The sequence below is a fragment of the Grampus griseus genome, assembly GCF_964374135.1.
Source record: "Grampus griseus genome assembly, chromosome: Y".
NCBI lineage: Eukaryota > Metazoa > Chordata > Mammalia > Artiodactyla > Delphinidae > Grampus > Grampus griseus.
The window spans coordinates 14,747,047-14,774,806 of NC_139016.1; the positions used below are offsets into that span (position 1 = coordinate 14,747,047).

Genomic DNA, 27,760 nt, shown 5'->3' on the forward strand with positions numbered 1-27,760 from the left:
AGAAGCACAGCTTGTTACTAATCTGAACTTGAAGAAATCACTCAGCTTTTCTGGGCCTATTTTCTCATCTGTAAAATGGGGACAATGCTACCTATTTTGCAGGGTCATTGTGAGTATTAATAGCATGTGGAAGTGTTGGGTCTGGTGCCTGGCACAGAACAGTTTCCAACACCTACCTGTCCATTTCCTTTCCCTTCCTAGTGGACAGACCATAGTCACTGAGCTCAAATGAAAACACTTATTCTTCAGCCTATTATAATGGCTGCCATTATTCATTTAATTCTCAAAACAACCCTATGAAACAGCTCATCTATAAACGTAGAGAAAACAGAGGAGCAGTTCAGAGAAGTTATATTGCCCAAGGTCACACAGCTTTCAACTTTTAAAGCCAGGATTCAAACCCACTTTGTCTAGCTTGCCTCTTAGATATCAGAATGTGAGGAGGTTTCATCAGGCTGGATCTTCTAGAAGGACCATCTTTAAATAGATCAGACCAAGGGGATAACCCCAACCTGGCCCATTTTGGGAATGAGCTCAGGGTGGAGTTTCAAGGGCACGAAACAGGCCATTGCTAGAGGCAACCTGGCAATAACTGGAAGAGAACTACAAATGAATGCTTGCTTCCCAAATCAGTGGGGAAGTTCATCTGTGCTCTACCAGTTTCAGGAGCTTATGTTGTGAGGGTGACATGAATCCTTTATTAAGCAGTATATATTTAGCAATAAATATATTATTGGTAGTCTTCTGTCATCTCCCACTAAACATAACGTCCTTCTCATCGTCTGACAGCCCTCCATTTACCACCCTACAAAGCAGAGGGATCTGAGTCTCCTTTTCAAACCCCTGTCCTAAGCTAGACTGCAGAAGCTAGAATAGGAAGGCTGAGTCATCTTCTTAAAAGAAGATGAAGTGTACCAAAGCCACATAGAACAAAAGTATGTTTTCTATAGAGATCATTTGTTTTAACACATGGCTTCTTTTCTAGGTTATCAACCCGGGAGCTGAGGACATGTCTTCTCTTTACTGCAGAAAGTAGGTACCTTTCCTTGTCATCTGTGCGGTCCCCCCTCCTCCACTCCCAGTTATAGGCATGACTGCAGGTACCTTATTAACTAGCAAAATGACTGCCACGGCACACTGACCGCTTGGGACTGTGCCAGGTATGGCACAGAACAGGCAAAGAGGGCCAAAGTGGTCTTCCAGCAGCCCACTTAAGAGCTAGGCTATGGCCTGAGCTGCTCTTACTCTCAGGGTTCTAGATAGTTCCAGAGTAAAGACCCTGGCCTCAGATGCTCACACAAGGATGGCTCTCATAGTGCCTTATCGGTTTCCTCATTTCTCATGGCTGAAGCAAGGAAGATTGGGTAGATAGGATTGTTATGTTCTGTTCATTGACAGCTGTAATTCCTGAAAATAGAGCTGTGTGGCAGGGCAAGTCCCGGCTTTTGTGCTTGTCCCTTGTAAAGCAAGTGTTGGGTTAGTTAACAGCACTGGGGTAGAAAGGAGAAAGCAAGCTCCAGCCAGTCTGGGCAGCTCTGATGCTGGGTAACTCACTGCCCACATCAAAGGGAGATGACTAGGATCTCTCCATAAGCCCAGGGAACCATAGCTGACCCCCTCCCTTCACCCCCTGGAAGAAAGCAGCTGATATTCATATTTCTGCACAGGCTCACATGATAGACGGGACTTTTCTTTTTCAAAGAGAATTCATACAGCCAGTGATTATATAGAACCATTTCTCAGTACTCTTTGCTTTCCACTTAAGAAAAATGGAATATATCATGACGAGGATTGTAATTCCAAGACAAGATTGCTGGCTCATCATCTAGGGTAGAAATACACACTTAATTGTTTGACATTTTAATGAATGCAAGGCAAGATTAAGCATCTCTGCCTTCGTTGTACATGGCTGAAGCAGGAGCCCAGGGAGGGGAAGACTGCACAGCTTTCCTTGGTGGGGAAGACAGAAGCCCCTGTAGTCCTGTCTTGCTGTGGGGAGACTAACCCATGTTCTGTCGGTTGCCATAGCCCATAGGATGGGTGTCGTTCCAGTCATCCCACTCCCGAGCTCTGTGGACTGCCTGTTCATCATCGTCTTCCTCCTGTTCCTGATCTTGTTGCTGAGCTGTTCTGAACTCTGCTCAAGTAGAAAAATGAGAAAGCAGGGTGAGGGAAAGAGCGACTGTCATGGGCCCCAGCTCCACTCTGAATACGACCACATAACAAGAGAACAAGGAATATATACCTAGCTGCCTACCCTGGGGCCAGCAGAACTGCGGAGAGTACTTACTATTACTTAACAGGTGACATGTTAAATAATAGTAATACAGGATCCTCTAAGTGGTTTTCACGAGAAGGCAAAAACAAAGTTGCCCCTCAAAATGAATTCTATTTTGGGAACGAATTCTTGCTAAAAAGGCCAACCCCTCACAACAGAAAACAAAAACACCAACTGACCAACAGAACCTCAGCAAACCAAAAACAGTGAAGTGTTTCCATAGTATAGTGGTTATCACACTCGCCTGACAAAAACACTAAAGTAAAAAATATTTATGATTTTATGATTTGTGACTTGCCAGGGAGGTGGGACTATAGGTGACTTCTCCTCCTTCATCTATTTCCTTTATTACAGTTCTACAATTCTGTGTGTGTATAAAATTGGAAATCAGGGGGCAGCTGAACCTACCAGAAAAGAATGTGTCTTATTTTGCACGTTTGCAACAGTCTGGGGTCCACATCGCACTTGTCATGCAGTGTACCAAATACTACATCTCTTTTGCACTATTTTTTTCTTTCCTTTTTGAGGTAAAGGAACATTTCCTAGCTACCTTGAATTTGCTCACAAGAAATACTCTCATCACCATGATAAAGAATGAAATATGTGGGGAATCTGATCTCTCCTTACAGCTTAGGAGTCTTGTGTTCTGCTTTTCTTTTAACCCTTTTATTGTAAAGTAAAAGATACTGGAAATCACACAAAAATATATATAACTTAAAATTTGATAAGGAGGCTATACCTTTATAGCCTTCACTTGGGTCAAGATATACATTTTCTGTACCCATCCCCAAAGCTTCTCCATGAGCATCTACCAAATGACACCCTGTGCTCACTGGCAGTTAATTCCCATTCCTTCCCTCCCTGGAAATCACCAATCTACCTTCTATCTCTATAGAGTTGCTATTCTGAACATTTCACATAAATGGAATCAAGTAACATGTGGTCTTTTGTGTCTGACTTCTTTCACTTAGCAAAATGCTTTTGAGGTTAGTCTTACCCATTTTCAAATATTTTGATATATTTTTAATCTACAGGTTTCTTCTTCCATCCCTTTCTTTCCTTACAAGTTCTCTATTGAAGAGGCTGGGGCATTTGACCTGTAGTTTCCCCAACTCTGGTTTTTGCCGACCGCATAGTCATGATGGAGTCAAACACGTTCTTCTGTATTTCTGCAGATTGGCAACCGGACACGGAGCTTGACATGACTTAGGGTTGATCCCTTCGCATGAATACAGGTGGTGCTGTCCTCCCTCAGCAGGTGGCACATAGTATCTGTGTCTCCTATGTTGTGATGTTAGCAGCTGTTGACGCTCAATGCCTAGATTCGTTAATTTTCCCAGGGTTTCAAAATGGTGATACTCTTTAACATTTCTTTTTTTATTAAGTAGAATGCTTTTTATAAAGAGAGGCTTTCCCTCATCTACTACTATTTAGTCACCCAGGAAAAGAAAACAAGATTAATGCTTGATTCTTCTGCTTTAATTTACCATTTCTCAAGTTATTAAATTGGTTCCTTATCATCCTCTGAAATTGAACAATTTCTGTTTTAACTATAGTTATGAACTCACGGATTTAAACACACTTGATGGGTTTCAATGAATTGCAATGAATTCTAAAAAATATTCAAATAAGCTAATTTTAGTTTTAATTTACAGAAAAACTGAGAAGATAGTACAGAGTTCTTATACATCCATACCCAATTTCCCTTATTGTTAACATCTTACATTACTATGGTTTGTGTGTCATAACTAATAAACCAATACTGATACATACATAACTAACAACTAAAGTTCATACTTTATTCAGATTTCCTTAGGTTTTACATAATGTTCTTTTTTTTTGGTTCCAGGATCCCATCAAATATTCCATATTACATTAGTCCTCTGTCTCCTTCGTCTCCTCTTTGCTGTGAGAATTTCTCACTTTCCTTGTTTTTGATTACCTGGACAGTTTTAAGGGGTACTCATCAGGTATTTTGCAGAATGTCCCTCAACCTGGGGTTGTCTCATATTTTTCTCATAATTAGACTAGGGTTATGATTTTTGGAAGAGAATAACACAGTGAAGTTTCCTCCTTATCACATCAAACCAAGGCTACACACCACCAACATGACTTATCACTGCTGATGTTAACTGGGATCACTTCAGGTAGTGTTTGTAGGGTTCCCAACTGCTCCCCCCTCCTTCTATACTATAGTCTTTGGAAGCAAGTAACTAAACACAGCCTACACTTAAGGGGTGAGGAGTTATGCTGCACCTCCTTGAGACAGGTGTATATACACAAATTATTTATAATTTTTCTGTAGGGGAGATTGGTCTCTTCACCCCCATCTATTTATTTAATCATTTATTTCTATCACTATAGACTCACGGACACATTTTATTCCTTGTGTTATAATCCAATACTGTTATTTTCCTGCTCACATTCTTCCAGTTTTGGCCACAGTTCTTTCAGAAGGCCCTGTGTCACATTAACATACCTCAATAGTTTGTTTGCTGTTGTTTTTTGAGTGCTCCTTTATTTTCTAGTACTACAAGATATTTCAGATTCATCTTGTATATTCCCTGTCCAGCCCCAGAATTATCCACTTCTCTAAGGAGCCCTTTAATTGGAGAATAGTATTAGACACCAAGATCTGGGCACTAGATGTGCTCGTTGCTACTGGCAATTATCCTTTTTCAAGCCAAACTGTCTTTGGCCAGTGCAAACGTCTCCAGTGGCTTCTGAGTCCTTTTGATATGACCATAGTAGTCTTTGAAAGCTTCTTTCCTAACCTTTATGAAAAGATGTTCCAAGCTCATGTTATTTATTTCCTGCTGCAAACTTGGAATTAGCTATTTGTCTAAGAAATCCTGATTTCTTTTAATGGGAATGGTATTTCAAGAACAGAACCTGGGTTACTAGGTGAGCTCATTGCTTCTGGGCTGGTCATTGTTTCTAAGCCTTTTCAGTGGATAAAGCAAAAGTGTGTGTGTGTGTGTGTGTGTGTGTGTGTGTGTACTTTTCAATAAAATTTCTCATGAGTTCATATTCAGGACTAAAGGGGTGTTTTGTTTCTAACTCAAATTCTTTTGAATTACATCTGTATTCTTCCACACTAATAGTCTTGGCTCTCAAAGACAGAGGATGATGGAATTAGAGTATCTCATAATTACTCAGTTAATATTATCTCACATTACACAGTCCTGGAATAACATTAATACTGATACCAATATAATTGCTGAGAACAGTTCTTTTTTTGCAAATTCTTTCCCCATTAAAAGTTGCATTATATCTATATTACCAGAGCACTGGGCATATAGGCATTAATACTTTCTCTCTTTCAAATCTCATTTAGTCTTAGTTCTACAAGTAACTATATATTTCATGCTGACTGATAGTACTTATATCAATGTCTCTCTCATCACTTTGGTTGTCTTAAGCTCATTCTCTAGCAACTTTCTCAGAAAGGGATCATGGGACCAATATTTCCTGAGTTCCTGTATGTTGATAAATACCTGTACCCTTTATACCTAAAAGTCAGTTTTACCAGATATAATGTTCTTGGCTCACATTTTTTCTCCTTGAGTATCTTAAATGTTACTCCATTTGTTCTGGCATAAAGTGTCGGTGTCAAAAAGTTTGAAGATGATCTAATTTTCCTTCCTTTACCATCCACCTGCTGTTTTTCCTGAAGTATCCAAGGCATTTCTTTTTTTAAAAAAAGAAAGTCTAGTAATTTTATTAGAATGTGTCTTGCTGTTGGTCATTCTGGAGCAAAATTCTTAGGTACACGGTGTGCTTTTTAAAAGCAAACCTAAAGTTTCCTCAATATTAGTTTTTTTTTAAAAATATATCTTTATTGGAGTATAACTGCTTTACAATGTTGTGTTAGTTTCTGCTGTACAACAAAGTGAATCAGCTACATGTATACATATATCCCCATATCCCCTCCCTCTTGCATCTCCCTCCCACCCTCCCTATCCCACCCCTCTAGGTGGTCACAAAGCACTGAGCTGATCTCCCTGTGCTATGCGGCTGCTTCCCACTAGCTATCTGTTTTACATTTGGTAGTGTATATATGGACACACACTCTCTCACTTTGTCCCAGCTTACCCTTCCCTCTCCCCGTGTCCACAAGTCTATTCTCTACATCTGCGTCTTTATTCCTGCCCTGCCACTAGGTTCATCAGTACCGTTTTTTCAGATTACATACATGTGCATTACCATATGGTGTTTTTCTCTTTCTGACTTACTTCACTCTGTATGACAATCTCTACAACCATCCAATATTAGTTTTAAGCATTTTTTTCTTTTTCCTTGCTTTGGTATTCTTCTTCAGATAATCTTATTATCTATATGTCAGGTCTTCTTTGCTATCTTTCATATTTGTCACTTTTTCTAGAAATCTGTTCATCTTTGCCTCTTTTTGATTTAAAACATTTTCCTTTCTACTTTAGAAAGGCATTTTCTGTTATATTGACTCATTCTTGTTTTCTTCTAGTTTAGCCTTCATTTCTTTTCTTTCATTCAAATTGAAGTCTAATTGATTTACAATATTAGTTTCAGGTGTACAACATGTTGATTTAATATTTTATATATTATATTCCATTTAGAGTTATTATAAAATATTGGGAAGACGGTGGAAGAGTAAGAAGTGGAGATTGCCTTCCTCCCCACAAACACAACAGAAATACATTTACACGTGGAACAACTCCTACAGAACACCTACTGAACGCTGGCAGAAGACCTCAGACCTCTCAAAAGGCAAGAAACTCCCCACGTACCTGGGTAGGGCAAAAGAAAAAACAGAGACAAAAGAATAGGGATGGGACCCGCCAGTGGGAGGGAGCTGTGGAGGAGGAAAGGTTTCCACACACTAGGAAGACCCTCCACTGGCAGAGACAGGGGTGGAGGTGGGGGAAACTTTGGAGCCACGGAGGAGAGCGCAGCAACAGGGGTGCAGAGGACAAAGCGGAGAGATTCAGGCACAGACGATCGGTGCTGACCAGCACTCACCAGTCCAAGAGGCTTGTCTGCTCACCCGCCAGGGCGGGCAGGGCTGGGAGCTGAGGCTCGGGTTTCGGAAGTCAGACCCCAGGAAAAGGCCTGGAGTTAGCTGCGTGAACACAGCCTGAAGGGAGCTGGTGCGCCACAGCCTGCCGGAGGGAGTCTGGCAAAAAGTCTAGAACTGCCGAAGAGGCAAGAGACTTTTTCTTGCCTCTTTGTTTTGTGGTGTGTGAGGAGAGGGGATTAAGAGCGCAGCTTAAAGGAGCTCCAGAGACGGGTGCAAGCCGACCCCAGAGACAGGCATGAGACGCTAAGGCTGCTGTTACGTAAAGCCACCAAGAAGCCTGTGTGCAAGCACAGGTCACTATCCACACCGCCCCTCCCGGGAGCCTGTGCAGCCCGCCACTGCCGGGGTCCCGGGATCCAGGGACAACTTCCCCGGGAGAATACACGGCGCGCCTCAGACTGGTGCTACGTCACGCTGGCCTCTGCCGCCGCAAGCTCGCCCCGCATCCATACCCCTCCCTCTCCCCACTGGCCTGAGTGAGCCAGGGCCCCCGAATCAGCTGCTCCTTTAACCCCGTCCTGCCTGAGCGAAGAACAGGCGCCAGAGGGCGACCTACACGCGGAGGCTGGTCCAAATCCAAAGCGGAACCCCGGCAGCTGCGTGAACAAAGAAGAGAAGGGGAAATCTCTCCCAGCAGCCTCAGGAGCAGCGGATTAAATCTCCACCATCAACTTGATGAACCTGCATCTGTGGAATACCTGAATAGACAACGAATCATCCCAAATTGAGGAGGTGGACTTTGGGAGCAATTATATATTTTTTTCCTTTTTCTCTTTTTGTGACTGTGTATGCTTCTGTGTGTGATTTTGTCTGTAAAGATTTGCTGTTACCATTTGTCCTAGGGTTTTGTCTGTCCGTTTTTTGGGTTTTTTTTTTTTTTTTAGTATAGCTTTTAGCACTTGATATGATTGGTGGATTTGTTTTGTTTGGTAGCCCTCTTTTTTCTTTCTTTTTAACTACTTCTTAAGATAATAAAAACTTTTGATAACTATTTTTTATTTTAATAACTTTATTTTATTTTATTTTTTCTTTCTTTCTACTTTTTCTCCCTTTTATTCTGAGCCGTGTGGATGAAAGGCTTTTGGTGCTCCAGCCAGGAGTCAGTGCTGTGCCTCTGAAGTGGGAGAGCCAAGTTCAGGACACTGGTCCAACAGAGACCTCCCAGCTCCATGTAATATCAAATGGCGAAAATCTCCCAGAGATCTCCATCTCAACACCAACACCCAGCTTCACTCAACGACCAGAAAGCTACAGTGTTGGACACCCCATATCAAACAACTAGCAAGACAGGAACATAACCCCACCCATTAGCAGAAAGGCTGCCTAAAATCAAAATAATGTCACAGGCACCCCAAAACACACCACCGGACAAGGTCCTGCCCACCAGAAAATACAAGATCCAGCCTCATCAACCAGAACACAGGCACTAGTCCCCTCCACCAGGAAGCCTACATAACCCACTGAACCAACCTTACCCACTGGGAGCAAACACCAAAAACAATGGGAACTAAGAACCTGCAGCCTGTGAAAAGGAGACACCAAACACAGTAAGTTAAGCAAAATGAGAAGACAGAGAAACACACAGCAGATGAAGGAGCAAAGTAAAAACCCACAAGACCAAACAAGTGAAGAGGAAATAGGCAGTCTACCTGAAAAAGAATTCAGAGTAATGATAGTAAAGATGATCCTAAATCTTGGAAATAGAGTGGAGAAAATACAAGAAACGTTTAACAAGGACCTAGAAGTACTAAAGAGCAAACAAACAGTGAGGAACAACACAATAAAGGAAATTAAATATTCTCTAGAAGGAATCAATAGCAGAATAATTGAGGCAGAAGAACGGATAAGTGTGACCTGGAAGATAAAATAGTGGAAATAACTACTGCAGAGCAGAATAAAGAAAACAGAATGAAAAGAACTGAGGACCGTCTCAGAGACCTCTGGGACAACATTTAACACACCAACAACAGAATGATAAGGATCCCAGAAGAAGAAGAGAAAAAGAAAGGGACTGAGAAAATATTTGAAGACATTGTAGTTGAAAACTTCTCTAATATGGGAAAAGAAATAGTAAATCAAGTCCAGGAAGCAGAGAGTCCCATACAGGATAAATCCAAGGAGAAACCCACCAAGACACATATTAATCAAACTATCAAAAATTAAATACAAAGAAAACATATTAAAAGCAGCAAGGGAAAAACAACAAATAACATACAAGGGAATCCCCATAAGGTTACAGGTGATCTTTCAGCAGAAACTCTGCAAGCCAGAAGGGACTGGCAGGACATATTTAAAGTGATGAAAGGGAGAAACCTACACCCAAGATTACTCTACCCAGTAAGGATCTCATTCAGATTCGACAAAGGAATTAAAACTTTTACAGACAAGCAAAAGCTAAGAGAATTCAGCACCACCAAACCAGCTTTACAACAAATGCTAAAGGAACTTCATTAGGCAGGAAACACAAGAGAAGGAAAAGACCTACAATAACAAACGCAAAACAATTAAGAAAATGGTAATAGGAAAATACATATCAATAATTACCTTAAATGTAAATGGATTATATTTTGCAACCAAAAGACATAGACTGGCAGAATGGATAAAAAAACAAGACCCATATATATGCTGTCTACAAGAGACCCCTTTCAGACCTAGGGACACATACAGACTGAAAGCGAGGGGATGGAAAGCGATATTCCATCCAAATGAAAATCAAAAGATAGTTGGCGTAGCAATGATCATATCAGACAAAATAGACTTTAAAACAAACAGTATAACAAGAGACAAAGAACGAGACTACATAACGATCAAGGGATCAATCCAAGAAGAAGATATAACAACTGTAAATATTTATGCACCCAACATAGGAGCACTTCAATACATAAGGCAAATACTAACAGCCATAAAGGGGAAATAGACAGTAACACAATCATAGTAGGGGACTTTAACACCCCACTTTCACCAATGGACAGATCATCCAAAATGAAAATAAATAAGGAAAACACAAGGTTTAAATGATACATTAAACAAGATGGACTTAATTGATATTTATTGGACATTCCGTCCAACAACAACAGAATACACTTTCTTCTCAAGTGCTCAAGGAACATTCTCCAGGAGAAATCAGATCTTGGGTCACAAATTAAGCCATGGTAAATTTAAGAAAATTGAAATCGTATCAAGTATGGTTTCCAGGGCTTCCCTGGTGGCGCAGTGGTTGAGAGTCCACCTACTGATGCGGGGGACATGGGTTCGTGTCCCAGTCCGGGAGGATCCCACATGCCGCGGAGCAGCTGGGTCTGTGAGCCATGGCCGCTGAGCCTGCATGTCCAGAGTCTGTGCTCTGCAACAGGAGAGGCCACAACAGTGAGAGGCCTGCGTACCGCAAACAAACAAACAAACAAAAAAACGAAAAATAAAAACAAGTATGGTTTCCGACCACAACACTATGAAACTAGGTATCAATTACAGGAAAAAAAACTGTAAAAAACACAAACATGTGGAGGCTAAATTATACACTACTTAATAACCAAGAGATCACTGAAGAAATCAAAGAGGAAATCAAAAAATACCTAGAGACAAATGACAATGAAAACACGATGACCCAAAACCTATGGGATGACGCAAAATCAGTTCTAAGAGGGAAGTTTCTAGCAGTACAGTCCTACCTTAAGAAACAAGAAACATCTCAAATAAACAATCTAAACTTACACCTAAAGCAATCAGAGAAAGAAGAACAAAAAAAACCCCCAAAGTTAGCAGAAGGAAAGAAATCATAAAGATCAGATCAGAAATAAATGAAAAAAGAAATGAAGGAAACAATAGAAAAGAGCAATAAAACTAAAAGCTGGTTCTTTGAGAAGATAAACAAAATTGATAAACCATCAGCCAGACTCATAAAGAAAAAAAGGGAGAAGACTCAAATCAATAGAGTTAGAAATGAAAAAGGAGAAGTAACAACTGACACTGCAGGAATACAAAGGATCATGAGAGATTACTACAAGTGACTACATCCCAACAAAATGGACAACCTGGAAGAAATGGACAAATTCTTAGAAAAGCACAACCTTCCGAGACTGAACCAGGAAGAAACAGAAAACATAAACAGACCAATTCCAAGCACTGAAATTGAAACTGTGATTAAAAACCTTCAAACAAACAATAGCCCAGGACCAGATGGCTTCACAGGCAAATTCCAACACACATTTACAGAAGAGCTGTAACCAATCCTTTTCAAACTCTTCCAAAATATAGCAGAGGGAGGAACACTCCCAAACTCATTCTATGAGTCCACCATCATGCTGATACCAAAACCAGACAAAGATGTAACAAAGAAAGAAAACTACACGCCAATATCACTGACGAACATAGATGCAAAATCCTCAACAAAATACTAGCAAATAGAATCCAACAGCACGTTAAAAGAATCATTCACCATGATAAAGTGGGGTTTGTCCCAGGAATGCAAGGATTATTCAATATATGCAAATCAATCAATGTGATAAACCATATTAACAAATTGAATAAAAAACATATCATCTCAGTAGATGCAGAAAAAGCTTTCAACAAAATTCTGCACCCATTTATGATAAAAACCCTCCAGAAAGTAGGCATAGAGTGAACTTACCTCAACATAATAAAGGCCATATGTGACAAACCCACAGCCAACATCACCCTCAATGGGGAAAAACTGAAACCATTTCCACTAAGATCAGGAACAAGACAAGGTTGCCCACTCGCACCACTATTATTCAACATAGTTTTGGAAGTGTTAAGCACAGCAATCAGAGAAGAAAAAGAAATAAAAGGAATCCAAATGAGAAAAGAAGTAAAGCTGTCACTGCAGATGATATGACACTATACATAGAGAATCCTAAAGATGCTACTAGAAAACTACTAGAGCTAATCAATGAATTTGGTAAAGTAGCAGGATACAAAATTAATGCACAGAAATCTCTTGCATTCCTATACACTAACAATGAAAAATGAGAAAGTGAAATTAAGGAAACACTCCTATTTACCATTGCAACAAAAATAATACCTAGGAATAAACCTACCTAAGAAGACAAAAGACCTGTATGCAGAAAATTATAAGACAATGATGAAAGAAATTAAAGATGATACTACTAGATGGAGAGATATACCATGTTCTTGGATTGAAAGAATCACCGTTGTGAAAATGACTCTACTACCCAAAGCAATCTACAGATTCAATGCAATCCCTATCAAACCACCACTGGCATTTTTCACAGAACTAGAACAAAAAATTTTACAATCTGTATGGAAACACAAAAGACCCCGAATAACCAAAGCAATCTTGAGAAAGAAAAACAGAGCTGGAGGAATCAGGCTCCTGGACTTCAGTTTAGACTACAAAGCTACAGTAATCAAGACTGGCACAAACACAGAAATACAGATCAATGGAACAGAATAGAAAGCCCAGAGATAAACCCATGCACATAGGTGACCTTATTTTTGATAAAGGAGGCAAGAATACACAATGGAGAAAAGACAGCCTCTTCAATAAGTGGTGCTGGAAAAACTGGACAGCTACATATAAAAGAATGAAATTAGAACACTCCTAAACACCATACACAAAAATAAACTCAGAATGGATTAGAGACCTAAATGTAAGGCCAGACACTATAAAACTCTTAGAGGAAAGCATAGGCAGAATACTCTATGACATAAATCACAGCAAGATCCTTTTTAACCCACCTCCTAGAGAAATGGAAATAAACACAAAAATAAACAAATGGAACCTAATGAAACTTCAAAGCTTTTGCACAGCAAAGGAAACTACAAACAAGATGAAAAGACAACCCTCAGAATGGAAGAAAATATTTGCAAACGAATCAATGGACAAAGGATTAATTTCCAAAATATATAAACAGCTCATGCAACTCAATATTAAAAAAAAAACAACCCAATCCAAAAATGAGAAGACTTAAATAGACATTTCTCCAAAGAAGACATACAGATGGCCAAGAATCACATGAAAAGCTGCTCAACGTCACTAATTATTAGAGAAATGCAAATCAAAACTACAGTGAGGTATCACCTCCCACCAGTTACAGTGGGCATCATCAGAAAATCTACAAACAACAAATGCTGGAGAGGGTGTGGAGAAAAGGGAACCCTCTTGCACTATTGGTGGGAATATAAATTGATACAGCCACTATGGAGAACGGTATGGAGGTTCCTTAAAAAACTAAAAATAGAACTACCATACGACCCAGCAATCCCACTACTGGGCATATACCGTAAGAAAACCATAATTCAAAGAGTCACGTTCCACAGTGTTCATTGCAGCTCTATTTACAACAGCCAGGTTATGGAAGCAACCTAAATGCCCATTGATAGGCAAATAGATAAAGAAGATGTGGTACATATATACAATGGAATATTACTCAGCCATAAAAAGAAAGGGAATTGAGTTATTTGTAGTGAGGTGGATGGCCCTAGAGTCTGTCATACAGAGTGAAGTAAGTCAGAAAGAGAAAAACAAATACCGTATGCTAATACATATATATGGAATCTAAAAAAAAAAAAAAAAGGTCATGATGAACCTAGGGGCAGGATGGCAATAAAGACACAGACCTACTATAGAATGAACTTGAGGACATGGGGAGGGGGAAGGGTAAGCTGGGACAAAGTGAGAGTGGCATGGACATATATACACTACCAAATGTAAAACCAGTAGCTAGTGGGAAGCAGCCGCATAGCACAGGGAGATCAGCTCGGTGCTTTGTGACCACCTAGAGGGGTGGGATAGGGAGGGTGGGAGGGAGGGATATGCAAGAGGGAAGAGATATGGGGATATATGTATAGCTGATTCACTTTGTTATAAAGCAGAAACTAATACTCCATTGTAAAGCAATTATACTCCAATAAAGATGTTAAAAAAAATTGGCTATATTCCTTGTGCTGTACAATGTATCTTTGTAGCTTATTCATTTTATACATAGTAGCTGGTACCTCTTAATCCCCTACCATCTTGCCCTTCCCTCCCTTTTCTCTCCTCACTGGTGTCCACTAGGTTGTCCTCTATATCTGTGAGTCTGGTTCTGTTTTGTTATATTTTTTATTAGATTATTTTTTAGATTCCACATATAAGTGATATCATACAGTATTTGTCTTTCTCTGACTTATTTCACTAAGCATTAATACCCTCTAGGGGCCATCCATGTTGTTGAAAATGGCAGAGTTTCACTCTTTTTAGGGTTAATACTCCACTGTGTGTGTGTGTGTGTGTGTGTGTATATATATATATATATATACACACACACACCACATCTTCCATATCTATTCATCTACTAATGGACACCTTTGGTTGCTTCCATATACTGGCTAATGTAAGCAATGCTGCTATGAACATTGGGGTGCAGCATCTTTTTTAGTTAGTGTTTCCATTATCTTTGGATAAAAACCCAGGGGTAGAATTGCTGGATCATATGGTAGTTCTATTTTAATTTTTTGACAAACTGCCACACTGCCTTCCATAGTAGCTACACCAATTTATATTCCCACCAACAGCGTAGTAGGGTTCCCATTTCTATACATCCTTGCCAACATTTGTTATTTGTAGACTTCTTGATGATAGCCATTCTGACATGTGTGAGGTGATATCTCATTATGGTTTTGATTTGCATTTCTCTGATCATTAGCAATGTTGATGAGTAGCATATTATCATGTTCCTGTTGGCCATCTGTATATCTTCTTTGGAAAGATGTCTACTCAGGTCGTCTGCCCATTTTTAAGTTTTTTTATATTGAGTTATATGAGCTATCTATATACTTTGGATATTAACCCCTTATTGGGCGTATAATTTGCAAAACATTTTCTCCCATTCTGTAGGTTGTCTTTTCATTTTGTTGTTGGTTTCCTTTGCTGTGCAAAAGTTTTAAGTTTAATTAGGTCCCATTTGTTTATTTTTGCTTTTGTTTCCTCTGTCTGAGGAGACAGATCCATAAAAATATTGCTACGATTTATGTCATAGAGTGTTCTGCCTTAGGCTTCATCTCTATTTTTTTTTATTTTTATTTTTTGGCCATACCACATGGCATGTGGGCTCTTAATTCCCTAACCAGGGATCGAACCTGTGCTCCCTGCAATGGAAGCATGCAGTCTTAACCACCGGACCACCAGGGAAGTCCCAGCCTTCCTTTCTCTTTTCTTTTCTATTTTAATTTACTTGGCTGCATTGGATTTTAGTTGTGGCATGCAGACTCTCTGTTGCGGCACACGGGCTCTCTAGTTGTGGCTCATGGGCTCTAGAGTGCATGGGCTTAGTTGCCCCATGGCATATGGGATCTTAGTTCCCTGACCAGGGATTGAACTCTCATCCTCTGCATTGGAAGGCAGATTCTTAACCACTGACCACTAGGGAAGTCCCTCAGCCTTCATTTGTCAAGTGATTCTTTCTACTTACTTCCCCCAAGTTGTCACTACATTTCAGAATTTTTCTAATCCTGCTTTGTATTGTTCTTCCATGTCTTATTTAATTTTGTTAATGTCTTCCAATTTATTTTTAAACAGTATATTTTAAATTTGTTGTTTTTTGAGTGTGTCTTTCTGGAATGTTTCCCCCCCCCCCCGCCTTTTTCTCTTTTTTTTTAGTTTAAGTATAGTTGATTTACAATACTGTGTTAGTTTCAGGTGTACAGCAAAGTGATTCAGTTATATATATTTGTTTTTTCAGTTTATATCCTTTATATCACTTACATGTGGAATCTAAAAAATAACACAAATGAATCTATATACAAAACAGAAACTGACCCACAGACATAGAAAACAAATTTATCATTATCAAAGCAGAGAGAGAGGGAGAGACGGAGGGAGGGAGGGAGGGAGGGAGGGACAAATTAGGAGTATGGGATTAACAAACTACTATACATAAAAAAGATAAGCAACACGGAATGCTTTTGGTTCTCTTCTTTTTCTCCTTATGATAATTTTCTGTGGGATCTGACCTTGATTAATTTTCCATTCATTTTTCTCACAGCTTTATTGAGATATTTTTCACATACCATAAAATTCACACATTTAAAATGTACAATTCAGTAGTTTTTAGTATATTCAGAACTGTGGAACCATCATCACAATCTGTTGCTCATTCTTATGTGTGCTAAGCTTTCCTGAGCTTTTAGAAAGTATGGTTCAGGGTGGCTTTCTAACTTCACAGAGGCTCACTTTCTGCTGTTTTTATATATGTTAAAGGAATACGATGACTTGCTTGATTAGAGTTCTTGGTTCTGGTCCTGTCTCCCATTCTTATCTAGACCTTTTCTTTCCTTATTCTTTATTGTCCCTGTTCTGCTCAATCTGAATTTTATTATCAGCAATTTCTCCTCAGTGTGGGACGGTGTATGAGTCAGGAGATCTGGTGGCTCATCTTCAAGAGTTCATTAAGGGTTAGCCTGCTCCAGCCCTTTCAGACCTTCTGACCACAGGTTCCTTGTATTCATTCAGTTTTTACTGGAGGGCAAAACCCCTCCCATTTCAACTAATGTTCTTATACTGAACTGCCACACTTTTATTTTTTTCATTAAAAATGTTTAACTGAAGTATAGTTGACTTACAATATAATATTTGTTTCAGATGTACAACATAGTGATTCTATATTTGTGTCAATTATGTGCCATACCAAGTTATTATAATATTATTGATTATATTCCCTGTGCTCTGCATTATATCCCTGTGACTTATTTATTTTATAACTGGTAATTTGTATCTCTTAATCCCCTTCACCTATTTCACCCATCCTCCCATTCTCTCAACCACTAATTTGTTCTCTGTATCTATGAGTCTGTTTCTGGGTTTTTTAGGACTCATTTGTTTTATCTTTCTCTGTCTGACTTATTCACTTAGCATAATACCCTCCAGGTCCATCCATGCTGTCACAGATTGCAAGATTTCATTCTTTTTAATGGCTTAGTGGTGTTGGGAAAACTGGATAGCTACAAGTAAAAGAATGCAACTAGACCATTTTCTCACATCATTTACAAAAATAAACTCAAAATAATTAAAGACTTAAATGTAAGACCTGAAACCATAAAACTTCTAGAAGAAAACACAGGCAGTATGCTCTTTGAAATTGGTCTTAGCAATATTTTTTTTCATCTGTCTCCTCAGGCAACAGCAACAAAACCAAAAATAAACAAATGGAATCATATGAAGCTAAAAAATTTTTGCACAGCAAAGGGAACCATCAGCAAAACAAAAAGGCAACTTAACTGAATGGGAGAAGATATTTGCAAATAACATGTCTGTTAAGGGGTTAATATCCAAAATATATAAAGAACTCATACAACTCAGTACAAACAATCTGAATAAGAAATGGGCAGAAGACTTGAATAGACATTTTTCCAAAGAAGACATAGAGATGGCCAACAGGCACATGAAAAGGTACTCAACATCACTAATCATAAGGGAAATGTAAATCAAAACCACCTCAAATGCAATGAGATACCACCTCACACTTGTCAGAATGCCACGCTTTTTAGTGAATACCTGTTTGCTGTTTTGGAATTCTCCCATTTGTCAGGTCTTTCACATGGTCTGTCAACTCCTTGTGCTTTCTCCTACACAGATGTCCATTCCTTGTTAATCTTGTGGCTATGAATGATTTGCCCTTAACTGTTTTTATTTTGAGTTTCATGGGGATACACTGTCACTTAGTTTTGCTGTAAATATTATCCATGAATTTTTTCTTTTGTCTTTTTACTGAAATATAACATACATGCAGAAAAATATACACAGTATAGCTCAATCAATTTTCACATCTGAACACATCCATGTAATCGGTACCCAGATTAAGATACAAAACATTACTAACTCTTCAGAAGTCCCCCTCAGATCCAGTTCCATTCTTGATCTCCCACTAAGGGTGAGCACCATACTGGCTTTTAACTGGCATATACAAGTTTCAGCCATGTCTGAACTTTATGCTCTTTTGTGCCTGACTTCTTTTTACTCAAATTATGTTTGTAAAATTTAGCTATATTTGTTACTTATAAGAACTATAGTCTATTTAACCTATTGCTAAATAGTATTTCACTGTGTGAATATGCCAAAATGTATTTATCCATTCTACTATGTATGGGCATTTAAGTAGTGTTCAGTTTGGGGTATTACAAATAATGCTGCTATGAGCATTCTTGTACAAGGCCTTTGAGGAAATATGGTCTCATTCCCCTTAGGTATATACCTGGGAGTGAAACTGCCAGGTCATGAGGGTATACATATGTTTGACTCTTGTGCAACACTACGACCACCAACCCCCCTCAAGGTTCTCAATCTTTATTGTTTCCTTTCTTCCATATACTTTAAGCTAATTTTGTTCTCGTTTTCTCCGACGTCTTAAGTTAGTACCTTAGTAACTGATTTTACCTTTCTTTTTTCTAATATAACTACTGAAAGTTATACATTTCCCTCTCAGCACTGCTTTAGTTATATCCCACAAGTTTTAATGTATTTCATTATTATTCAGTTAAAAATACTTCTTAATTTTCTTTGTGATTTCTTCTTTGACTGATGGGTTATTTATAAGTATCTTGTTTAATTTTAAAATATTTAGTGAATTCCTATATGTCATTGATTGCTAACTGAATTAGATTGTGGTCAGAGAGCATAGTGCAATTTCAATCTTTCAAAGTTTATGGAGGGACTTCCCTGGTGGTCCAGTGGTTAAGAATCCGCCTTCCAGTGCAGAGGACAAGAGTTCGATCCCTGGTTGGGGAAATAAGAACCCACCTGCCATGGGGCAACTAAGCCTGTGTGCCACAACTCCTGAGCCTGTGCGCTCTAGTGCCCATGCGCCACAACTAGAGAGAAGCCCACACACTGCCATGAAGGGCCCACAGGCCGCAACGAAAGATCTCACGTGCCACGATGAAGATCCCATGTGCCACAACTAAGACCCAATGCAGCCAAATTAATTAATTAATTTTAAAAATAAATTACTTAATTAAAAAAAGAAAGTTTATGGACACTTATTTGGTGGCCCAGAATATGGTCTAAGTTAGTGAACGTACAATGTGCATTTGAAAAAAGGTGTATTTTGCAGCTACTGGATATATTTTTCTATAAATGTCAAACAGGTTAAGGTGGCTATGAATTTTCTCCAGATCTTTTATGTCCTTACTGATCTTCTGTCCAGAAATTCTTTCAGTTACTGAAAGAGAAGTATGAAAATCTCTAACTATGGCTGTAGATTCATCTATTTCTCCATTTAATTGTCAATTTTTTCTTCATGTGATTTGAAGGTTGTTATTAGTCACAAACATGTTTATGATTGGTATGTCTTCCAGATAAATTGCCCTTTTTATCAGCACTAAAAGTCCTTTTGAAAGTCCAGTAACACCTTTTGTCTTGAAGTCTACTTTATCTGACATTACATAGCTACTGCAGCTTTCTTATGTTTACTGTTAGCATGGTATATTTAGAAAATCTTTCTACGTTCCACCAATCTGTACCTTTATACTTAAATGCATCTCTTGACAGGAGATCAAGAGGGTGGTGTAAGAAGAGGTGGAGTTCACCTCTCCCCACGAACACATCAAAAATATATCAATGTGTGGAACAATTCTCACTGAAAACTAACTGGAAATTGGCAGAAAGACTCCTGTACAACCAAGGTTGTAAGAAAGATACACAGAAGTCCATAGAGAAGCCTGGGTTCCACTCATGAGTACTGCGTGGGTAGATTGCCCTCAGGTAGGGTAGGGAAACCAGTAGCCTGCTGCCCTAGGCTACTGGTTTCATGCAACAGCCATGCTGTGCTCTCCAGCCAGAGCTGAAAGAATGTTCTAGCCCTGCTCACTTCATGCCATATGCATGGCACTGGATCTAGGGTGGCCAGGACCTGGGAAAAGACTTGACCTTGAGATGGAGAGGTGACCTGGCCCTGGGGTGGAGCCCAGATGCAGCAGCAGTGGTGACCATTGCTGGAATTTACTCAAGAGGCACCCCAGAAGCAGCCCAGACTTCTTATGGCAGCAGAGCTGCTGGGTCTCCCACAGCTGCTTTGCTGCATGTGTACCCCAGCCCAAGCTGAATGTTCTGGCCCTGCTCACTCCATGACACAGTGTGGCACTACAAAAAAAGGAAATTACAGGGCAGTATATTTGATGAATATAAATGCAAAAATCCTCAACAAAATATTAGCAAACCAAATCTAAAAATATATAAAAAGGATCATATACCACGATCAAGCTGAATTTATTCTAGGGTCACAAGGGTAATTCAATATATGCAAATTAATCAGTGTGATACACCACATTATCAAAAGGAAGGATAAAAATCACATGATCGTCTCAATAGATGCAGAAAAACCAATGTGACAAAATTCAACATCCATTAATAATAAAAACTCTGAAAGTGGGTATCGAGGAAACATATCTCAACATAATAAAGCCCAATTAGGACAAACCCACAGCCAATGTCATACTTAATGGTGAAAAGCTGAAAGCCTTCCTGCTAAATTCTGGAACAAGACAACGATGCCTATTCTCGCCACTTCTATTCAACACAGTATTAGAAGTCCTAGTCACAGCAATCAGATAAGAAAGAAATAAAAGGCATCCAAATCGGAAGGGAAGAGGTAAAACTGTCATTATTTGCAGATGACTTGGTACTATATCCAGAAAACCCTAAAGTCTCCACCCAAAAACTATTAGAATAAATGAATTCAGCAAGGTTGCAGGATACAAGATCAATATACAGAAATCTATTGCATTTCTATACACTAACAATAAAATATCAGAAAGAGAAAGTAAAAAAATATCCTGCTTAAAACTGCATCAAATAGAATACAATACCTAGGAATAAACTTAACTAAGGTGAAAGACCTATACTCTAAAACTATAAAACATTTATGAAGGAAACTAAAGATGATACAAAGAAATGGAAAGATATCCTGTGCTCTTGGATTAGAAGAATTAATGTTATTAAAATGGCCATGCTGTCCAAAGCAATCTACAGATTTAATGCAATACCTATCAAAAGATGCATGATATTTTTTCACAGGCCTAGAACAAATAACCCTAAAATTCATATGGAACCACAAAAGATCCTGAATTGCCAAAGCAATCTTGAGGAAAAAGAGCAAAGCCAGAGGTATAATGCTCCCAGACTTCAGACTATACTACAAAGCTACAGTAATCAAAACAGCATGGTACTGGCTCGAAAACAGACACACAGACTAATGGAATAGAATAGAGAGCCCAGAAATAGGCTATGGTCAATTAATCTATGAAAAAAGAGGCAAGAATATATAATGAAGAAAAGACAGTCTCTTTGATAAATGGTGCTGGGAAAATTGGACAGCTACATGTAAAACAATGAGATTAGAACATTCCCTCACACCATATACAAAAATGAACTCAAAATGGATTAGGAGACCTAAATATAAGACCTAAAACCATAAAACTCCTAGAAGAGAATATAGGCAGAACACTCTGACATAATCGTAGCAATATTTTTTTTGGCTCTCTCTCCTAAGGCAAAAGAAGTAAAAGCAAAACTAAACAAATGGGACATAATTAAACTTATACACTGGGAGCAAATATTTACAACTGATGTGACCCATAAGGGATTACTACCCCAAATATTATGAACAGTTCATACAATTCATCATCAAAAAAACAAACAACCCAATAAATGGGCAGAAGACCTGAAGAGACAGTTTTCCAAAGACATACAGATGGCTAACAGGCATGTGAAAAGATGCGCAACATCAATAATTATTAGAAAAAATGCAAATCAAAACCACAATTAAGTATTACCTCACACCTGTCAGAATGGCTATCATCAAAAAGTCTACAAATAACAAATGCTGGAGAGGATGTGAAGAAAAGGGAACCCTCGTACACTGTTGGTAAGAATGTAAATTGGTGCAGCCACTATGGAAAACAGTATGGAGGTTCCTCAAAAACCTACAAATAGAACTACCATATCATCCAGCAATTCCATTCCTAGGTATATATCTAGAAAAAATGAAAACACTAATTTGAAAAGACACATGCACCCTGATGTTTATAGCAGCACTATTTACAATAGCCAAGAGATGGAAGCAACCCAAGTGCCCGTCAACAGACGAATGGATAAAGACAATGTGGTATACATATATATGTACACATACATACACACAGAGAATGGACTATTACTCAGCCATAAAAAAGAATGAAATTCTGCAATTTGCAGCAACATGGATGGACCTAGAGGGTATTATGCTTAGTGAAATAAGTCAGACAGAGAAAGACAAATACTGTATGATATTATGTATATGTGGAATCTAAAAAGTAATACAAATGAACGGATATGAAAAACAGAAGCAGACTCACAGATATAGAAAACAAACTTGCGGCTACCTAAGGGGGCAAAGGAAACTGGGGAGGGACAAATTAGGGGTATGGGATTAACAGATACAAACTACTACGTATAATATAGATAATCAACAAGGATATATTGTATAGCACAGGGATGCTCATTATCTTGTAATAACTTATAATGCAGCATAATTTACAAAAATACTGAATCATTTTGCTGTACACCTGAAACTAATATTGTAAATCAACTATAATTAAAAAACAAATAAAATGCACCTCTTATAGACAGCATGTGGTTGAGTCTGGTAATCAATCTCTGATTTCTAATTTGAAGGTTTACTCCATTTATATTTAACATAATTACTGACATGGCTGAATTGGATTTACCATTCTGCTATTGGTTTTCTGTTTATCTCATCTGTTTTTTGTTTCTCCATTCTTTCTTGCCTTTCTCCCTTTTAATTTCTCCATTGACTTTATAGCTTTCTCTCTTTACATTATTTTTTTAAAAAGGCCTTAGCTTTAGAGCAGTTTTAGATATACAGTAAAACTGAATGAAAGGTACATAGCATTCCTATATACCCCTGCCCCACACCGACACAGCCTCCCCCCACTAACAACATTGAGCCACAGTGGTACATTTGTTATAATCAATGAACCTAAATTGATGCATCATCATCATGCAAAGTCCACAGTTTACATTAGGGTTCACTCTTGGTGTTGTACATTCTATGGATTTGGGCAAATGTATAATGACATATATTCACCATTACGGCATCATACTGAATAGTCTACCTGCCCCCAAAATCCGCTGGGTTTTGCCTATTCATCCTTCCTTTTCCTCTAATCCCTGGCAACCACTGACCCTTTTACTCTCTCCATAGTTTTGCCTTTTCCAGAATGTCATGTAGCTGGAATCATACAGTAGGTAGCCTTTTCAGATTAGCTTCTTTCACTTAGTAATATGCAGTTAAGGTTCCTCCATGTCTTTCTATGTCTTGATAGCTCATTCGTTTTTAGCAGTGAATATTATTCCATTGTCTGTATGTACCACAGTTTATCCATTTGCCTACTGAGGGCATCTTGGTTGCTTCAAAATGTTGGCAATTATGAATAAAGCTGCTAAAAACATTTGTGTACAATTTTTGTGTGGACCTAACTTCAACTCATTTTGGTAAATACCAAGGAGCATGACTGCTTGATAGTATGGTAAGAGAATGTTTAATTCTGACAAACTGTCTTCCAAAGTGTCTGTACCATTTTATATTCCCACCAACAATGAATGACAGTTCCTGTTGCTCCATTATCCATGCTAGCATTTAGTGTTGTCAGTATTTTGGATTTTGGCCATTCTTATAGGGGTGTAGTGGGATCACTGTTGTTTTAACTTGCAATTCCCTAATGACACATGATATTGGGCATCTCTTCATATGCTTATTTCCCATCTATATAATCTTCTTCAGTGAGGTGTCTAAGGTCTTTTACTCATTTTTAAATTGGGGTGTTTAGGGACTTGCCTGGTGGCGCACTGGTTAAGAATCTGCCTGTCAACGCAGGGGACATGGGTTTGAGCCCTGGTCCGGGAAGATATCACGTGCCACAGAGCAACTAAGCCCCTGTGCCACAAATACTGAAGCCCAAGCACCTTGAGCCTGTGCTCCGCAACGAGAAGCCACCGCAACGAGAAGCCCACACACCACAACAAAGAGCAGCCCCCGCTCGATGCAACTAGAGAAAGCCCGCGCCCAGCAATGAAGACCCAACGTAATGAAAAGTTAAATAAATAAATAAATAAAACTGGAGTGTTTAATTGAGGCATTGCTTTACTATCTCTGGGACTCACTGTTTCAAATGGGAAGGTGACAACAATTCATATCATTGTTCTTCTGTGTGTAATATGTACTTTATCTCTGGCTGCTTTCAAGATTCTCTTTTTCTTTTGTTTTCGGCAGTTTGACTACGACGTGCCTATGCTTGGTTTTCACTGTATTTAAAACCTGCTTAGTTAGGGCTTACTGATATTTCTAAATTTGAAAATTTGCGTTTCACAGATTTGGGGAATATTTCAGCCATCATTTCTTCAATTTTTTTTAATGGCCCCTTCTCTCTCTTTCTTCTCTCCTACTGGTATTCCAATTGTACATATGGTAGACATTTTTACATTGTTCCACAGGTCATTGAGGCTCTTCATTTTCTACCAATCTTTTTTTTTTTTCCCCAGATTGGCTTATTTCAAGTTAACCAACCCTTTCTCCTGTCATTGCCAATCTATTAATCTCAACCAATTTAAAAAAAATCGAAATATAGTTGATGTACAATATGTTAGTTTCAGGTGCATTACAGTGGTTTGACATTTGCATATATTATGAAATGATCACCACCATAAATCTGGTAACTATCTGTCCCTACACAAAGTTATCATAATATTATTGACCACATTTCTTATGCTGTATATTACACCCCTATGGCTTTATTTTATAACTAGAGGTGTATAGCTCTTAATCCCCTTCACCTATCTCCCCTCTCCAACCTCCCTCTCCTGTGGCAACCACCCGTTCTATTACTCAGAATCTTTGTCCAGATTTCTTTTGCTTTTAAAGGGCAACAATACTTGGTCTGAATTTAATTGCTCCAGAGTTAGGGACCAGTAGTGAAGTAGTATAACTACTCTCCTCCCACCCCTCCATACCTGATGTTTTCTTGGCTATACCCTGATCGGGTAATGCTCCAAATTTCTGATGCTGGTCATACCAGTCATTCACTGTCATAGATGCCAGACCTGGATAACCAGCTCCAAATACTCTGCAAGAATCACACTGCACTTAGAAAAGTAAACATAAATAGCTCTATTAAAAAGCCTCTTCTCTTTAGTCATAAAGTCTGTGTCTGTTTCATCCTTGCTCCCCTACCCAGCTATCTTCTGAGGATTTGTGCAAACTCCTGTTAGGATATGTAAAAAAGGAGAATTAAAGGCAAGAGCTTTCATGAGAAGATACATAGCCCAGAATCATCTCCCAGTAAGCAATCCTGGAGGCTAACGCCCCATAGAGGAGTGATGATACGAGGGAAGGAGTATTTATACTTGGAGGGTATAAAAGATACACAGAGGAAGAAGACTCTTCTGTCACCCTATGGAAAAGCATCCCAAAACTCAGAATTAAAACCTAGATAGGCAAACATGTCCTTTTGAGAACTGTAGCTCAAGGAAACAGTGGGAAACAATTTTAAGGTCTACAATTCTCCCTTAGATTCTTTTCTTTTTTCTGTTTTTAATTAGTTAATTAATTTTTGTTGGTTTCCTTTCTAGCCTATTTTTAAGCTCAAGTTTGTGAGGGAAATGTCTGATGAAGACAGAGAAAGTATCAGAGGAGATAATATCCCTCTGATGAAAGAACAGCCTCCCCAGGTGAAGCCATTACCTTCTGTTACTCATGCACTGTAAATGAACCATAAAAGTAGGGGGCTTGCAAAGGCAACCCACTTTTTAATACTACCTACTTGGTTTGGACCATGTTCCGAGTGGGAACAAACAGTTTCATTGGAGGCCTGTCCTGATGAGATGAGTGAGAAGTTGATACCTAAAAAGGAAATTAATTATCAGAAGTGTACTTATCATTCTGCCCACCCCACTATGCAGGCTCTTATGTGTTTAGGTGCTTGAAGAGCCCTACTTATCAGTCTCTAAGATATATATGCAGAATACTAATGGTGGAGGTTGGTTAGCTCTCCTGAGGTGGCCCAAGTATCTTGCTGGAAAGGGAGGAAGAGAAAGCTCTCCCAGGAACCATTTCACCACAAGTGAAAAATTACTTGACTTTAAAATACTCCCCTCCAAAGAGGAAGATTCCAAAGCCTTCTTCCATGTTCCATCTAAAACCCTTGAGCTGAATTTGAAGCCCCTTTCCTTAGCCTGGCCTTCAGTGCTAAAGCTGAATTATGAAGACCCTTCTGCTAAAACCCTGTCCAATGTAATTTTGCTATTAACTGTCATGAGCTCCCTAGGGTGTTTTAGAAGTGGATGTTCCTAAATGCAAGGGGGTGAAGAATGGGTTAGTATCTTTCATATATAGGTGTATAGAAATGTTTCAAGGAAACTTGGCTGTCCAGGGGCACACCAAAGAAAAGATCAAAGAAAAGATGTTCACTTGCTTCTAAACTCCATCACTTCCAGAGCCAATCCCAATACCAAATGAGAGGGCATAAAAACAAAAAACTAAGGAGATGGGAGGATCCAGAAGAGTCCAGCCTCAGGATGCTTGTGAACCACTCATCTAGATATGCCCAAGGGGCCTTAAGGTTTTAGAATACTAATTGTTCATTCTTTGATCCTTTCACAGGAGAAACTAGGTTGATGTTACCCTGAGGCAAAAGCTCCTGAGCTAATTAGTGCAAATCAAATTAGCAAGAGGTTTCTCTGAGGACTTAAATGCCTGCAACTAGCTGATAAATTCAACTCAATTCATGTTATATTCTGAACCAAAAAATAAGTGGCAGCAGAGCCTAATATTTTGAAGTAGCAGCTCCAAAACACGGTTATGATCTTCAGAGGCAGCCAAAGTGGGGTTACAACAAATTTTCTTTACCAATATGCCCAATATTTTGTGCACAGAGATGTCCTTGCTGTGTTTCATACTTGGGTGACCTAAGGTGTGAGAGTGTATCACTGTGTAAGGTTAAATCCTGGTTTCTCCCCCAATCTAAACACATTCCATGTCTTTTGCTTTATCTTCTTTTTACTCTTTTCTTTCTCCAGTTACACACTTCTTCTTCATTCCCATCCTATCCCTCTTCCTGTTTATTACAGTCACGCATAGGTTTTCAAGGCCCACCTCCCTATGCCTTCCTTCAGCAGTCATGACTGCTCACAGCCCAAACCAATTTTCACTTCAGAGAAGGCTCTTTCCCTCCTAGCATGTCACAAAATTACAAAAGACTGGAAGTGTGTTACAGGTTAGAAAACACTGGGGAACAATACTATAATCTAGAAAGAAAGCTATCCTAGTGAACCTTCAGCCTTCCTCCACTAATCTTAATAAGAACAATGATTTTATGGAGACTTAAAAGGATTTTAATTCGATTACTCTCCTGTAGAAGAT

At 38.9% G+C, this 27,760-nt stretch overlaps 1 protein-coding gene across 2 annotated transcripts in view; it reads right to left on the bottom strand.

Moving 5' to 3' along the window:
- Positions 1-1,862: 1,862 nt before the first annotated feature.
- Positions 1,863-27,760, bottom strand: part of LOC309817734 (immunoglobulin-binding protein 1-like) — a 35,857-nt gene continuing 9,959 nt past the window's right edge. The window contains exons 4-6 of one of the 2 annotated variants that reach the window (XM_082647006.1): positions 26,163-26,242; positions 25,354-25,466; positions 1,863-2,137 (exon numbers count right to left, since the gene is read on the bottom strand). In XM_082647006.1, coding sequence (XP_082503132.1) covers positions 2,001-2,137; positions 25,354-25,466; positions 26,163-26,242 — 330 coding nt within the window. In that variant the 3' untranslated portion in view covers positions 1,863-2,000. The remainder of the gene's footprint in view (positions 2,138-25,353; positions 25,467-26,162; positions 26,243-27,760) is intronic. The other variant, XM_082647007.1, reaches the window with a different exon arrangement.